Genomic DNA, 16,024 nt, shown 5'->3' with positions numbered 1-16,024 from the left:
TAGTTCCTGTTACACCACATCTGAAAGTACTTCTGAGAGAAAGGGCTGGAAGCTATCAGATGGGAGATGTTTGAATAAATTCCTTGGAAAAAGGACAGAGCAGGCCAAGCTCTCAATAAACCAACCAGGTTAAGTAGTAACACATTTGGTACTTACCTGGTAATCCTAAACTGGGATTGTGGGATAGTAAATGAGTGTGTGAGCTTCCTTTTTGACAGGTGGGAATTACACTTGTGGGAATTCACCTCTGGCACCAGGAGTAGTTCAGCTGTGCTAGTGCCAACCAGTGCCCACAAGGAACCTCACCCTGCTGGGTGCAGTATAAGAAGTCTTTATTTTACAAATTGAGTGCTCACATTTAAAACTAGAGACAAAAGCAATTGCCACATCATTTCTAGAACACTTGAAAAAGGCATTCACCTCGCTCAGTTTCAGGTTACACCACAGGTAGGAGACCCTGAGCAGCCCAGGGAGGGAGGAGCAGGCATCGCCAGGATATTGCACTGTTCAATAAGCCAGAACAACAACTTCTCTTGGTGGAACAACGAATCATTTTCAGCACAGACCACAGCACAGGAGCCTGCAACAGCTTTACATCAACAAACCTGGCCCACATGGAACTGGATTTCAAGTACATTAAATATTCCCCAAGCTCCAGCTAGAAGTCAAATAATTTGATGCTGCAATTCAAGTGTAAGACATCAGCCAACCCAAGGATTTGCATCCCAATTGCCACTAGATTCCAAGACCTGCTTTTCCTATTGTAAGCATTACAGTAGTCACAGTACAAGGCTCCTCTTGTTGATCCCACAAGTCACCCTCCTAAAACTATGTTTTGGATGGGGCAGCACCATCACTCTTCTTGCTGCTGGGAATCTTCGTAGAGTTTGCTGTGATCCAGGGATGGAGAAGGACATCCTTCAGGGGCAGGCGATGGAAGGGGTTATGCTTCAGGAGCTTGGAAATTAAATCCCTCGCACCTTCCGTTACAAATGGAGGAAACTTGAATTCCACCTAAGGAGAAAGGACATTAAAAATTACACAAAAGTTCTTTAGCAATAACCAAACTATAGAACCAAAGGGCTCTAATCAACCTCCAAGTTACACCTTGAAAGCTTTGCCAGCCTTGCAGGCTGTGCATCTTCTGCCTATTAAGAAGACACCAAATCATTTCATCATAATCCTGGTTCATCATAATTCACAGGTTGTAGAAGTATTTGTGTATTATTGTGTTTGTTTTCTTCATGCTTCAAACTTAAACCTTTCTAGAACTAAAAGCACAACCCAGATAAGCACTGGCACTTACCCTGGAAATAGCTCTGTAGGTTTCCTGATAGGTTGCTGCTTCAAAAGGTGGTTTCCCTACAAGGAATTCATAGCACAGAACGCCAAGGCTCCAAACATCCACCTTTTCATCATGTGTTCTTCCCTCAATCATTTCAGGAGGCAGGTAGTCAAGTGTCCCACAGAGAGTTGTTCTCCTGAAGAAAAATCCAAATTAATCATTGATGAAGATAATTATAGGATCTATTTCAAGAGCCAGATAAAGACTAATGCTGGCAATCATCTGCACCTCAGTGCACCCACCTGAATGGGCTCAGCACCACAACAGCTGGGAAAGAAAAGCCAGCAAGACATTTTCTACTTCTCCTGCAACTAGTCTTAGCGCCTTTCTTCACCCCTTCAACACCTTCTTCAACTTGCTAGAACAAATCTGTTCCTCTCTTGTCGGGTGCAATGTCACACTCTCTAAGAAATAACCAAACTGGCAGTGTAATGTTTGAGTCCAAGTGCTGGTTTGTCATCTCAGGGACCATGGTAAGCCTGCAGTAACCTACATCTCTTTCAGGGTCAGCAAGGTTTGACCTAAAAATTAGGATAACAACACTCCCACACCAGTTGACTGTTAGGACCTCTGTTGTACCAGCATTTTTCACCAGTATTTTAAGAAGTTCACATATAACCTCCCTTCCACAACTGTGACACAAAAACTAACACTGACTACAGGAGTTCACTGCACAAGAGACTGAATTCTCACCTAGAAGATGGAGCATGCACAGACCACCCAAAGTCAGCAATTTTTAACTCTCCATTTGATCCAAGCAGCAGGTTCTCTGGCTTGATGTCTCTGTGGATCACACTCTTGGAGTGACAGTATGAGAGGGCATCTGCAAGTTCTGTGATGTACTGGGTGCAGAAAGAACAATCTTTAAGCCACAATGGCATTGTCACCTGAGTTTATCTGGCTGCAGCACAGCCTTTTTGAGGCATAATTATAGTTTTAAGTTAAAGCAATTATTCCTTAGCCCTTGAAGTCTGGCAATACAGGCTGTGCCTTGCAATATTAAACAATTCTGAACATAAATTCCTGCACAGGACTAAGTCTTCCCAGTTATTCCCTGTCCCTATGCCAGCTAGCAGCTAAGGAATCTCAGTTTCTCCAGCAGAACACAGAACGTGATCTGAAGAGCTGGCACTATCCCACAGATATCCCAGATACACAGAGTAATAATAGGAAGCTGGAACAGCCTACAGTAGCAGTTCTTGGCTCATCAAACTTGGTGAGCTTCTGAAGTTCCCTGTAGACTTCTCCACGAGGTGCATGCTCCAGGATCAGGTAGACTCTTGTCACATCATGGAAGTAGCCATATAATCTGAGAATGTTGGGGTGCCTGCAAAGAGATTTCAATGTTCTTCTGAACCAGGTGTTTGTCCAAAACCTTTAATCTCCCTGTCCTGCTCCCCCCTTTCAAGGCAAGCATGGGAATTTCATCCCATAAGTGTTCCTTCACCTCACAACAAGGAAATCTTATCATAAAGGGAAAACCTTATCATAATCAAGGTTACTTTATTTGGATGCAAACAAAGCAGAGTATTTAGTCACTAAATTTTACCTAAGATGAGACTGTATTTCCACTTCTCTTCGTAGTTGATGTTCTACGCCAGCTTCCTCAAGTTGTGTTTTAAAGAGCACTTTCAGTGCAAGAATAAATTTGCTCTGTTTTTCACGCGCCAGGTACACATTCCCAAATTTTCCTTTCCCCAGAGGACGACCAATTTCAAAATCATCAAGAGACCATTGCCTTCTGCAAGAGGAAAGTTAAAAGCTGGATAGTTGTGTTGGCTTTGACTCAAATTTATAGTTTGTAACATTCCTGTTCAAAAGATGCTTAGGGCTCTAAACTAGACTTTAGTCTGTAAGAAAACACCAAGAGAATCAAGTAGGCATGGACATTTTTCAAAAGGAAGTTCTGAAAGCTATTTTCTTTGTTCCTGAAGCTTTTGCAGACACTACCCCAACCACACTACTACAAAATGAAATTGTGTTTGCCAAGCTGGGCTCCTTTAGATACTCTTAACCCAGCCACATCACTAGGGCATGGCAAAACAATTTAAAGTTGCCATAAACAAATCCAATTTCATCCCACATTAGACTCCAGCCTCCTGCCCCAATGAGGGAGGCTTTGTTTTCAGGAGCACCTCTCATGACTGGGGCAGCAGCTATCAGTGTTCTCCCATGGGAAGAGCTACTCTGCATTTAGCAAAGCTTTCTTTAGATTACAGCAAGTCCTTGTTCCTGACAAATTGCCAGGTCCAAGGCAGCTTTCCTTGTGTTGTGCCTGCAAAGTGTGAGGGTCACCAGGCTCCACAACCAAGGGAACTCCAGCAGGGCTCAGTTGTCCAGAATTTAGGCATAAAACTTACTTTTTAGTCTCTTCACTTTTCTTTTTAGGCTCTTCAGTTTTCTTCTTAGCAGGCTCTTCAGTTTTCTGTTCAGAGGTGCTCTCAGCTTCAGGGTTTTTTGCTGTGTACAGAGAAATAAATCAGTTTATGAACCAGACCCACAAACACAACACAGACACACACATAGGAGCAAATCAACCCCTGTGCATCATCTGAAGCAGCTTTTAGAATACATTCAATGATATTTTATGCAACCTACCATAACTGACTGCTAGGAAAGGAACAGCACTGGCAAAATGTAATTTTAAAAGCTTTCTGAAAATAAAAACCCATGAACTCTCCTCCCAGAAAAAAGTATTCTTGTACATGAATCTCAGAAAAACCTGTAAGGTCTGAGTGCCAATTATACTAACTCCCAGCTGGCTGCTGAGCACCTGGAAGTTTTTAACAGCATATTGGCTCTAAGTAGTTAATTTAGAGATAAATTCACAAGGATGGTGCAGTGACACCGGAGGTGAATCATGTGCTGCTCTTCTGTTTGGGGGCACAACCAGGAACTTCCCTCCAGGCCTGTTGCCAGCCCAGCAGCAGCTTTAGGGAGTGTCCTGAGTGTCACAGCTGCACACACATGTAAATCATCCTCAGAATTACCAGGTCCTGCAGCCTGGGGAGGTTTTTCACTACTCTTGCTTGCAGCCTGAGGCCTCACAGGGGCTTGCTGGGGCAGTTTGGGTCGGAGCTGCTGCACTGTTTGGTTACTGGACAGTTTTTGGGTTGACAGTACAGGTTTTTGGGATTGCACAGGAACTCGCCGGGCAAAGTTTGCAGGACACAGAACACGTTGTGCTGGAGCTCCACTGGTCAGTAACCGGCTCTGGGCTGAATGCTGGGACACAGGGACACGTTTGGGGCCATCCCCAATGGGATTTGCAACCTTCAAAGGGAAATGATGACATGTTAATTGTACAATAGCACACCAGAATCTTTACAGCCCCATTCAGGATAGCAAAACCACACAAAGCATATTAACAGAAACACTAAAAATCATGTATCGATAGATTAATTAAAAGGAAATTTTGTTTTTACTGTTTCAAAACCTTACTAGGTCTACTTGATTTTATGTTAAAATATTGAGAAAGCACCTCTGTTTCTAAATAGAAAAAATATATAATCAGGGTGATCTTGGACACTGCTGCACATATGTATCAATGGTGACATTGACACAGTGCTCGGTTTTAAAACCTGTATCTAAAATAATTTGATTATACACACTTGCTTACTCTTTAAATGATCTTAAGTACTTAAATTATAAGGAGGCCTTCCCCATTTAATAAGACATACTAATATTAATAATAGTAAATAAAGAAAGTCAGCTCTGGGCACTGTTCTGTCCAGGAGAAAGCTACTGAAAGATAAATTACTAATTTGAAACCTGTAGCGAATGTGCGATAGGAGAAACGCAAAAACCGCCACTCCCTGAACAGACCAGACCTACAGAATTTTAATGGCAAACTCCCAGGCATCGAGGCCAACGACCCAGTAGAGGAAACTGCTCAGGAAGACGAACATAAACCGCGCATTTCAGGCCTTTACCTTGGCAGCGCGGCTGGGGTACGCGGCGTGGTTCTCTTTCATGTTCCTGTCCATAGCGCCCGAGCGGGAGCAGCACGTACGGCTCTGCCTGCGGGCGAGAGGGAGCCAACGGCGGTCAGTGACCGGAGTACAGGAGGTCTCGGGCCCTTTATCAATCACCAGCCCTTATCGATAGCAATCCCTTACTAACACCCCCCTGCCCGCACCCCCATCGAACCAGGCCAGGCCGCGCCGCTCACCCCGGGCCCGCCACCTCAGGGCCGCTGGAGCTGTTTGAATTCAAACCGCCGCGCCTTAAGTACCCCTTTAAACCCCCGCCGCCCGCCATTGGCCGCCCTCGCGCGGTCCGCGCACGCTGATTGGCTCCTCCTGCGGGCGGCCCGCCCGCCCATTGGCTGCCGAGCGCGCTCCGCCGCGCCGCGAGGGGCGCACGCGCCGCGCCCGCTCGTCCGCCGGCGTTGTCGCCGCGCGGCGCGTTACGCACTTTGCGTAGCGCCGCGCCCCCCGGCGCGCGCCGCCCGCGCACTTCCCGCCGGCCGAGCCGCCGCTTCCGCTACGCAAATCGCGTAACGCGCCGCGCTCCCACCTGTGGCCGCCGCCGCCTCCGCTCCGCCCCGCACCCGGGAGCGCCGCCAGGTCAGTCCCGCTCCCGCCAGACCCCCCCCGAGACACCCCCATCCACCCCCGGGCAAGGCCGGGGAGCGGCGGTGCTGCCACCGCGCGTGGGGCCGAGCGCGAGCGGGGCCATTGTGTGGGTGCCCCCCCGGACGGGCCGAGCAGGGCCGGAGCCTCCCGGTGCGTCCCGGCCGAGCGGCCCCGGGCAGCGCCACGTGCCGCCAGCGCTTGAGGGCGAGTGCGAAGTGCGAAGGCACCGCCCGGCCCGGCCCGAGCGACGCGCGGACCCCTCGCGTCGCAGCCCCCGACAGCGCCCAGACCCGCGCGGCTCCGGAGGAGACGCCGGGACAGCGGGAGCGCGGCCGGTCAGCGAACGCGGCCCGTGAGTAGCGCAGTGAGCGCGGCGTGAGGCGCTGCTGCCCCGCAGCCCGGAGCCCCCGGGTCCCTGCGAGGCGCCGCGGAGCGAGGAAACTCCAGTCGGCACTTGGGGCTTGTGAAGAACTGCGATCCAAGGCAACTTTTCACTGTCTCCGCGGTGCTGAAAACAAGAGCGAAGGAGACCCTGGTTGTGTGTGTTGGTGTTTACAAGTGGTTCAGGATAGGTAAAAAGAAGATGTCGGGTCGCCGTGTCGCTGCAGCGTGTGACAGACGACAGCTGCCCCGGGGCATGGGGAGCATGGCAGCCCCGCTGCTCGACCCGCGCCCGCTCCGGCTGCCCTTTCTCGAGGCTGACGTGAGTAGGACTCGGGGAGGGGACGGTTTGCGCTGGGGACGGGGCCGGGCCCGCCCGCAGCGCTGGACAGCAGCGCCAGCAACTTAATTCCCAGCCCGTTCACGTCGCCGTGTTTGGGATCCGGGGTCTGGCGGAAGCGGCGCTTCGGAGCTTTGCGGCTGCGACACAAAAGAACCCCCGGGCTCCCCCCGCGCCCGGTGGCGGCCGGGCCCGCGCCGCTGCCCCGCCCGCGATCCCGCCCCGAGCGCGGCTCTGCGGCCTCCGCCAAGGCCCTGCTGCTCCGGGAGGGGGGAATGGGAATGGGGAGAGGGATCCCCGGAAGGGGGAACGGGAGGATGGGCCCTCGGGATCCCCGGAAGGGGAGGAATGGGGAGAGCGACCCCCGGGATCCCTGAAAGGGAGAATGGGGAGCGGGACCCCTGGAAGGGGAGGAATGGGGAGAGCAACCTGCGGGATCCCTGGAAGGGAGAATGGGGAGCGGGACGCCCAGAAGGGGAGGAATGGCGAAGAGGGACCCCCGGAAGGGGGGACGGGGAGAAGGACCCCGGGATCCCCAGAAGGGGGGAAAGGGGAGCGGGGCGCCGGGACCCCCTGAAGCGGGGATGGGGCTCGGGACCCCCGCCATGGGGGGGTGGGGGGGGGGGGGTGACTCCCCGCCTCCCCGTCACGTGATGCGCGGGGTGTGGCGGTCACGTGACGCCGCCCCGTTGTGTCGCCCCCCCTCCTCCCCCCCAAGAGCCGCCTCCCATCGATGTGCGGGCGCTCGATGCAGCAGCCTTCGCGGAGGAGCGTCCTGCGGGCCCGGCCGCCCCCGCCGCTGCCGCCGCCGCCGCTCGATGCGCTCCGCGCTCCCGCCGCCATCTTAGGGGCAGAGCGCGGGCGGCAGAAGGAAGGCTCGGTACGTACCGGCACCGACGGGGCCGCGCCGCCCGCGGCTCCGCCAGCGCCCGCCACGGGGCTGCGGGCCGCCCGCGGCCGGCGGGAGGGCGGGGAGGGCGCGGGGCCCCCGCAGGGAGGGCGGCGCGGCCGGCGCGGTGCTGTCCTGCGCGCCCCGTGCATCCATCCATCGGAGCCCGGGCCCGCCGGCAGCACCGGCTGGGTCGTTTCGCTCGTGCCGCGGCTCCGCTGCCGGCTCTGGTGCTGCTTAGCACAGTCCGGGGCGGTTTATGGCGGAGATTTTCATTTACATAGCCAGCAAGCGCAACAGGTTTTTCCTCCCCTTTTCCTTCCCTTTCCCCTCTCTTTTCCTCCCCCGTTCCCTCTTCTTTTCCTCTCTTTTCTGCCCTCTTTTCCTTTCCTTTTCTTCCCCTTTCTCTTGCCCTTTCCTCCCCTTTCTCCCCTCTTTTCCTTCCCTTTTTCCCCCCCTTTCTCCTGCGTTTTCCTCCCCTTTTCCTCCCCTTTCTCCTGCCTCTTCCTGCCCCTTCTCCCTTTTCCTCTCTTTTCTCCCACCTTTTCCTCCCTGTTTCCTCCCCTTTCTCTCCCCTTTTCCTCCTCTGTCCCCCCCAGTTTCCTCCCTCCATCTCTGCTTTTCACCAAAACCACAGCAACATTTGGTGCCTGCACTGAGATTTGTTCCAAGGTGCTGGTGGTTTCATGCAACTCTCTTGTATGTGATTTTTGTTCTTCATTCCAGGCCCCCCCAAGGCAGTCCCTGCTCACAATGTATAGGACAAAAGTCAGTTTGAAAGACCGTCAGCAACTTTACAAACTGATAATTAGTCAGCTGCTCTATGATGGATACATCAACATTGCCAATGGCTTGATAAATGAGATCAAACCACAGTCTGTCTGTGCACCCTCTGAACAACTGCTGCACCTAATTAAGTTAGGTAAGCCGGAATCAAAAGCTGACATAAAAGTCTAGTTTCTAAATCCCCAGTGAATTAAGAGTTGGTGTCACTGGAAAGACACCTTTGATGCAAAGGTGGTGTCTGGTAATAGCACAACACTTGTACATTTGGGTACGGCCTTTGCTTCTGTGGGGTTTTTTGAAGGGCATTCCTGTTTCTTTAGAAACAAACCAGATCCCTGAGTGTTGCCCAAATCTGCTTGAACTCCTCTAAGGACACTCAGCATCCTGGGTGAGTGGTAGCTTTCTCAAAACATCCCAGTAAATGGGAACACTGAGCCCACAGATCGAGGGAAAACGTCACCTTCACAGTTCTGCTGACTTTAAAAGTAATTATTTCTATCTGGTTGTTCCTGACAGTGTTGGAAAGGGAGCAGGTCCTTCCATTGGCAATCTTTGCTGGCTTTCATATATCAGTCCCCAGGAAAGAGCTTCACAGTCTGGGGCCTCAATAGGGCTGTCACCTGTTCTCTCCCTGTACTCCCTCTGGAAGTGCCACAGCGTAGGGAAATCAGGGAAAACCCCTGAGCTGCTGTTGGAACAAGCTGACCAAGTCCTGGAAGAGCTCTGGCCATGACACTGTGTGTAACTCAACTGGTTCTGCTGCCTGAACAAGCTGAGTGCTGAGGGTATAAATCTGTGAAGCCTTGTGTCTGTTTGAAATATAAATTTTAGACTTGAAATAAGCAGATGAAAGCAGCAAAAACATCAGCACTGGGCTGAAAACTCTTTGTGTCTGCCCTGTTGCCACTTCCAGTGCTGAACTCCCTGGTCTGTGGCTGCATCCTGGAAATAAAGATAAAAATCTCTAAAGTGGGTTTGAAGAACAGTAACATTTTTCCCTTGCAATGCTGGGGTAGTTTGGCTTCAGTGCCATAAAATAGGAAAAGAATCAGTAATTGCCTTTGGGTTTTTTGCTTTAAAACTCAAGTAATGATGTTGGGGCTTGTTGTTCCCCTGTGAAAAGCTGACCAGAGGCCTGTCCACAGCCAGTGACTGATTCTCAGTGCATTTATCAGCACTTTCCAGTCTCACGGGGGTATTCCCACAGCTAAGGAGGAGCTGTGCCTGCCCCAGCGCAGCCCAGCTCCCATTCATTCCTCCCCAGTGCTGTGTGACCAAACCTGCTCTGCCAGCTCAGCTTCACCCTCTGGGCTGCCTTTCCCAGAACCTTCGCCGTGGCAGGGGCTGAGGAGAAGGGTCCTTGCCCTGAGGGCGTGCCCTGTGTGTCCCCAGGCATGGAGAACGATGACAGCGCCGTCCAGTACGCCATCGGCCGCTCGGACACCGTGGCACCGGGCACCGGCATCGACCTGGAGTTCGACGCCGACGTGCAGACCATGTCCCCCGAGGCGTCCGAGTACGAGACCTGCTACGTGACATCCCACAAAGGGCCCTGCCGGGTGGCCACCTACAGCAGGGATGGACAGTTAATAGCCACAGGGTCAGCTGATGCCTCCATCAAAATCCTGGACACCGAGAGGATGCTGGCCAAGAGTGCCATGCCCATTGAGGTAAGGGATTGGAACCACTCTGGGAGTTGTGTTCATGGCATGCCCAGCAAGGTAAGGGATTGTCATACTGGGAATTCTGTCCATGCCATGCCCATTGAGGTAAGGGATTGGAACCACTCTGGGAGTTGTGTTCATGGCATGCCCAGCAAGGTAAGGGATTGTCATACTGGGAATTCTGTCCATGCCATGCCCATTGGGATAACTCGGGAAATGTAACCACTCTGGGAGTTCTCTCCATACCATGCCTGTACCTTGTGGCTGCCTCAGTGGGTTGGACTAAATACCTGTCTCAACATATTCCCTACTCCAGCAGCTGCTTGTAAAGTCCTGTTGAAGGAAGAAGAACCAGGGCAGGGACACTGGTGTCACTCCTGGCAGCAGGGAGAGAACTGAGCCAGAAGTGGCTTCTGCTGGGTGCTGATCATGGCTGTATTGTCTGACCACAGTTCATGCTGAACCCACCTGTGGCCTCTGCAGCCCCCACGGCCACCCATGTTTCCACTGGGTATTTCAGAGCTGTTTCACACACTGATTTGCTTCATCTTTCTCCAAGGCAGTTAGCAGGTGGCAATGAAAAGTGGGATTTTTTTGCTCAGAGCACACACCAAATGGTCAGCAAAGAGCTGCAGTTTTGGTGCAGCTTCTCTCGATTCTTCCAGCAGTCAGTGTTTTGCTTTCGGCTCTTTATGAAGGTGATGTTTTCTTGCACCAGTTCTCTGCCACTGAAACTGCTTTGTCCTTGAGCCAAGTAGTTTTGACCTTCATAAAGACACAGGGATCTTACTTGTTGACATGTAAAGGGCCTTCAGATAATGAAGGGAACAGACTCTGTGCCTGGTCATGTCAGAAAGGAGCTGCTGTTCATTCACTCTGGCAAGCCTAAAACCTACTTTTCTTGTCAAAAACCTGCTCTATTTTCCAACAGCAAGATGTTAAATGTTCTTTGTAGGTCATGATGAATGAGACAGCCCAGCAGAACATGGAAAACCACCCGGTGATCCGGACTCTGTACGATCACGTGGATGAAGTGACGTGTTTGGCTTTCCACCCAACAGAACAGATCCTGGCATCTGGGTCGAGGGACTACACACTTAAATTGTTTGATTATTCAAAACCTTCTGCCAAAAGAGCCTTCAAGTATATCCAGGTGAGATACTGTTCAGAGCAGCCACAGCTCAGATGTTTGAGTGCTGAGGTGTTGTGAGCTGACCTGTGCCTCAGGGTTTCGGGGTGCAGGGGGACACAGGTGCAACACTGGCAGACATTACAGACATTGTGTCTTGAGTTTGTGCATCATGGACACCTGTATTTAAATGAGTGCCAGTCAGCTTTTTGTTCATTAGACCAACTCTAATATGAATAACTTGGAAGTTAATTTTATTATCTTTGTTTTTGAGGAGCATTTGGGATTAGGTGCTGGTGGGCTGGGGCGATGTGATATCCCAAAAATGAGGAGGCACTGCAGGCTGCTCTAGGACAAAAGCTACAATGCAGCCACAGGCAGCTTGTCCCTTCAATCCCATTATTTGTGCTGATAATTTCAGTAGTATTTTAGCATTTTAACACCACCAGCACTAACCCTCCCATTTCAGATTTTTTCCTTCCTCACCCCACTGTGCATATTTAATCCAACAGGAAGCAGAGATGTTACGCTCCATTTCTTTCCACCCTTCTGGGGATTTCATCCTGGTGGGGACCCAGCACCCAACATTACGCCTGTATGACATCAACACCTTCCAGTGCTTCGTGTCCTGCAACCCCCAGGACCAGCACACGGACGCCATCTGCTCCGTCAGCTACAACGCCAGCGCCAACATGTACGTGACGGGCAGCAAGGACGGCTGCATCAAACTCTGGGATGGGGTCTCCAACCGCTGCATCACCACCTTTGAGAAGGCACACGATGGAGCTGAAGTCTGCTCTGCCATTTTTTCCAAAAATTCCAAGTATATCTTGTCCAGTGGGAAAGACTCTGTAGCTAAGCTCTGGGAGATATCCACTGGTCGGACGCTGGTGAAATACACAGGTACGTAGCAGGTGACCTTCCAGCCTCCTTCTTTTCCAGGTGCTGAGCCATGGCAGGGCTGGAAATACTGTCAGAACAATAATGATTCCTAAAGGCAATGGAGAAACTGCTGCTTTGAGGATAAATTACCCCAGATTTTTGAAAACACTTCCTGTAGACTAATTCCAGAAGAGAAGCTGTGCTTGTGTGTGTCAGTGTAAACGTATTTAGTCAGAGTAGATCTGGAGAAGTTTCTGACATCGTTACTCCATTGTTTCGGAGGGAAATTACCACTGAATTAGGGAAAAATAAGAAACACTGAACCTACTTCAGGGCAGTTGATTTAACCATTAACTCTTGTGGCTCTATAGCCATTGCAATACTCTGAAATGTACCTACAAGCTTCAAGTTTGCAGTTGTGTGCGAGGTAGTCATCCTTGGAGCATGCTTGGATCTCAGCAGGATTTAGGGAATAAGGAAGGCTGTGGAAGCTTTGCATGTGACAGCAACTGTGGAGAGCCTTTGGGGTCAAGCATTGATGTGCTTAAGCAGTAGGAGCACAAAAGATGCCGAAGATTGGTGTGTGTCAGCTTTGGGGTTTGTAGCTCTCTTTGCACTCCTGCTCCCGGCCAGCAGGGAGCAGCACTTTCCCGGGAAACCTGTGCGGGATCCCAGGTAGGATTTGGTGTGTGCGGTGCACTGTCAGTGTCTGTATAGGAAGCACATTTTATCCGAGGGTATGGCCAAGGCAGGTCATACAACGTGTGCCATGTGATAAATACACTGGAAATTCCTCAAGGATCACCAGAGTCTGTGGGTTCTCCTCTCTGTGCTCTTTCCCCTTGGTCACAGCTGAAAGCCTCAGGCAAAAATACTCTTAAAGGTAAAGGCTTGGACTTGGCACAGCTGCAGTAGGTAGTTTTAGAATATATACATGGACACCAGGAGGAATTTCCCCATGCAGAAGGTGGTCAGGCCTTAGCAGGAGCTGCCCAGGGATGTTTGGAGTCCCCGTCCCTGGAGGTGTCCAAGGAGGGGCTGGATGTGGCACTCAGTGCTCTGGGCTGGGTGATGAGGTGGGGATGGGTCACAGGTTGGACTCAAATCTTCCTGGTCCTGTAACTACAAAAGAATATTCATCCCTGCATCACTTGTTGCTTGTGGAAGTGGTTGGACAGCAGAGAAAATACAGCTCCTTTGTAGAAAGTTGATACTTACAGAAAATTATTCTTAGGCATTGCAAATTTCCTAAAAGTCACTATTTTGCTGCCTGTATTTAGGTGCTGGTTTGAGTGGCCGCCAAGTACACAGGACTCAGGCTGTGTTCAACCACACAGAAGATTACGTGCTGCTCCCAGATGAAAGGACCATAAGTCTGTGCTGCTGGGATTCCAGAACTGCCGAGCGCAGGAACCTCCTGTCCCTGGGGCACAACAGCATCGTGCGCTGCATCGTGCACTCGCCCACCAACCCCGGCTTCATGACCTGCAGTGACGACTACAGGGCCAGGTTCTGGTACAGGAGGTCCACGACAGACTAAGGAGAGCTTTGCAAGCAGAGCTGCTGCAGCCCTGTGGGATTGTACTGCCAACAGCTGCCTCCGGGGAAGCCGCGCTGGGCCCGGGCTGAATTCTGTCAGACGTGGCAGGAGATAACAAAATACTGACGCTCTTCACCCCACACTAATTTTTTTATTAGTGTGCGTGGTTTAATTTTTTAAGTCATCTCTAATTGTACTGAAAGGGAGGGGGGTGGAGAATAAAATGATCCTGGCAGGAAGGGCTAAGCTTGTTCCCCTGCCTTTCTGAATCACACAGGGGATAATGGGACTGTGTCTTGCTCAAACTGGGCAGAAGGAGCCAGTTCTGCTCTGAGTTGTGTTTGTGCAATCCCACTGAACTGTGGTAGAGAAGAGATCACACAAAGAGCAGCAGAACTTGGTGTAGATGCGTTAATGAAGCCTTAAGCTGCCTTCAGCCACAATTCATTGTTTGTAAAGCTCTGGTTTGTATCTTTCAGTCTGGGGTTTTGGTGAATTCTTTTTTGTGTTTTTTGTTTATTGGCCAAGTGGTCCTTCAGTTCTGAGTTGTGCCATAAGAACTCAAACAGGATTTTAAACTGTTCAGATGAATTCAAGAAATGGTCTTCTAGTTCTGGTGTTAAAACTCAGATTTCATCTCATTTTGAATTTAGCTTAACAAGTGGGACCTCAAAGTGAATTTCTAATCGTTTTAAGGAATATCCACATTGCAACTAAAATGTGACAGTGCTGCTGCAGGTGAAAATGACAATAATTTTGCCTTAGAGACCTTTAGTATCCTCTCAAAGAAAGAAACTTGTGCATCTGAATTTTTGTGTATGTACCTCAGAAATGTCACTGTTCCATTTGACTGAGAAACCTTCATCTATATCTGTTACACAGCACTTGAATTACATTCTTTTTTAATTAGTCACAAACCCAGTGCCCATCGTTAAGAAACTGTGCTTAAAACTTCTCTAAGTTGGAAAATTCATTACTTGTTCTCCCAGAGATCTGCCTGAGCAGAGCCTTAAACTTGTTCTTGGAGGCCTCCTCGTGCAGAGCTTTTGGGCATCACAGCTGGGAGCTCCTTTGCTCAGAGCTCAGCACTTGCCTTCATGAGGGAATTTCAATGTGAGGTGGTTCTTGCTGCTGGATTAACTTCCCATCACACTGAGGAATTGTCAAGGGCTGGTGAGGGTACAGGTTTTGTCTGTATTTAAATAAAGATTGCTTTTTAAAAAGCTCTTTGATACATAAAAAAGGGATTGTATTTGTTTTCTATATAACAAAAGAGAAGTGGATCAAATATGGGAGGCTGGGGCTTTGGGGACTTGGGAATGATGAATTTGTTGTGTTACACCTGAATCAGGTGCAATTATAGACTCCAAGTGGAGAATGTGGGATGTTCTTTTTAAAAGAATGAAATTTCATTTTCTCTTGAAAAGCTCCCTGTATGCAAAACATTTCTGAGGCTCAGTCCTCTTTGCTCCTCTGCCTCTGAGTTTCTGACTCTTCAGAAGCAGTGGTGGCAAGAGATAGTGATGCTGGTGGTTTTTTTGCTGGAGAAACAAGGAGAAGCAGAGCTGGGGGGAGGGAAAAGGGAAGTCCTGACACAGTCACTGAGGCTGATGTGGGGTGGGTGACAGCAGTGGCTTTTTTTTTTTTTTTTTTTTGGTGCCGCCTTTTTTAATTCTGCTGAAGCACCTGTCCATAATGCACTTGTTCTTGGTGTTTGGAATCTACTTTTAGAACCCTCTTGGTGGTTTACATGTTCAAGCACCGCTGTGGTTGTGAACAATGTGTGAGCTCTCACCTCGGGCTTCCTCAGTTCTGTGGGCTGTAACTTGCAGTGCAAGTGCAGAAAGTTCCTTTGTTAACACAAAACCATCCTGCCCTTGGCACCCTGCTGCCTTTCCATGTCCTGGACATCTTCTGAGGCCAGAAGGTCGGTGGGTTTCTGTTGGAGAAAGAAGGGCTGGGAAAAACTGAACTCGTCCTATTGAGGGAGGAAATGCAACCCTGGGGTGAAATTTAATGTCCAAGGGCAGGTTGGAGGGGGCTTGGAGCAACCTGGTCTGGTGGAAGGTGTCCCTGCCCATGGAATGAGGTGGTCCCTAAGGTCCCTTCCAACCCAAACCATTCCATGACTCTCTGGAATCACCTTTCCCTGTGGAAGTCTGGAGGTGCCTTGAGTGCCCATTCTTGATGGGCTCCTGCTTCCTGCTGCCCTCAGGGCCGTGAAAGCTGAGACCACTTGGAAAGCCAGGAAAACCTGGCTGCGAAATCCTGTGGCAGCAGTGTCTTATCAAGCCTGTGCAGCTCCTTGTTGTGCCATAGCCTTGAGCTCACTGCTGCAAAAGAGGAAACACAGGAGCATGAGCAGAGGGCTCAGACTTCCCACTGCTTCACTGCAACAAGTTGGTGGCACGCAGACCAAGGAAAATCCCTCTTGCGCACATTTTTCTTACTTCTAGTCGCCAAAAGGGGGTTTTTTTTTGGGTTTTATTCT

General features: G+C 50.3%; 2 protein-coding genes across 3 annotated transcripts; one reads left to right on the top strand and one right to left on the bottom strand.

Moving 5' to 3' along the window:
- Positions 1-315: 315 nt before the first annotated feature.
- AURKA (aurora kinase A) lies at positions 316-5,591 on the bottom strand. 2 transcript variants are annotated; one of them, XM_010396798.3, is made up of 9 exons: positions 5,517-5,591; positions 5,278-5,365; positions 4,336-4,618; positions 3,706-3,805; positions 2,895-3,086; positions 2,534-2,672; positions 2,039-2,187; positions 1,307-1,481; positions 316-1,014 (listed from the first exon to the last, which is right to left on the bottom strand). In XM_010396798.3, exons 2-9 carry the CDS (start codon positions 5,329-5,331, stop codon positions 829-831), a joined length of 1,278 nt encoding a protein of 425 aa, XP_010395100.1. In that variant the 5' UTR covers positions 5,332-5,365; positions 5,517-5,591; the 3' UTR covers positions 316-828. The 2 variants fall into 2 exon arrangements, with proteins under 2 accessions (XP_010395100.1, XP_039419484.1); XM_039563550.1 differs by lacking the exon at positions 5,517-5,591 and adding an exon at positions 5,495-5,512.
- Positions 5,592-5,824: 233 nt separating this feature from the next.
- Positions 5,825-14,776, top strand: CSTF1 (cleavage stimulation factor subunit 1). The gene is made up of 7 exons (XM_039563535.1): positions 5,825-6,625; positions 7,362-7,523; positions 8,259-8,454; positions 9,711-9,988; positions 10,938-11,135; positions 11,624-12,014; positions 13,274-14,776. Exons 1-7 carry the CDS (start codon positions 6,506-6,508, stop codon positions 13,531-13,533), a joined length of 1,605 nt encoding a protein of 534 aa, XP_039419469.1. The 5' UTR covers positions 5,825-6,505; the 3' UTR covers positions 13,534-14,776.
- The last annotated feature ends 1,248 nt before the right edge of the window (positions 14,777-16,024 follow it).

This window comes from Corvus cornix, chromosome 20 (assembly GCF_000738735.6).
Source record: "Corvus cornix cornix isolate S_Up_H32 chromosome 20, ASM73873v5, whole genome shotgun sequence".
NCBI lineage: Eukaryota > Metazoa > Chordata > Aves > Passeriformes > Corvidae > Corvus > Corvus cornix.
Note: the sequence above shows the minus strand (reverse complement) of the source record. Positions and strands in the feature narration are given on the sequence as shown.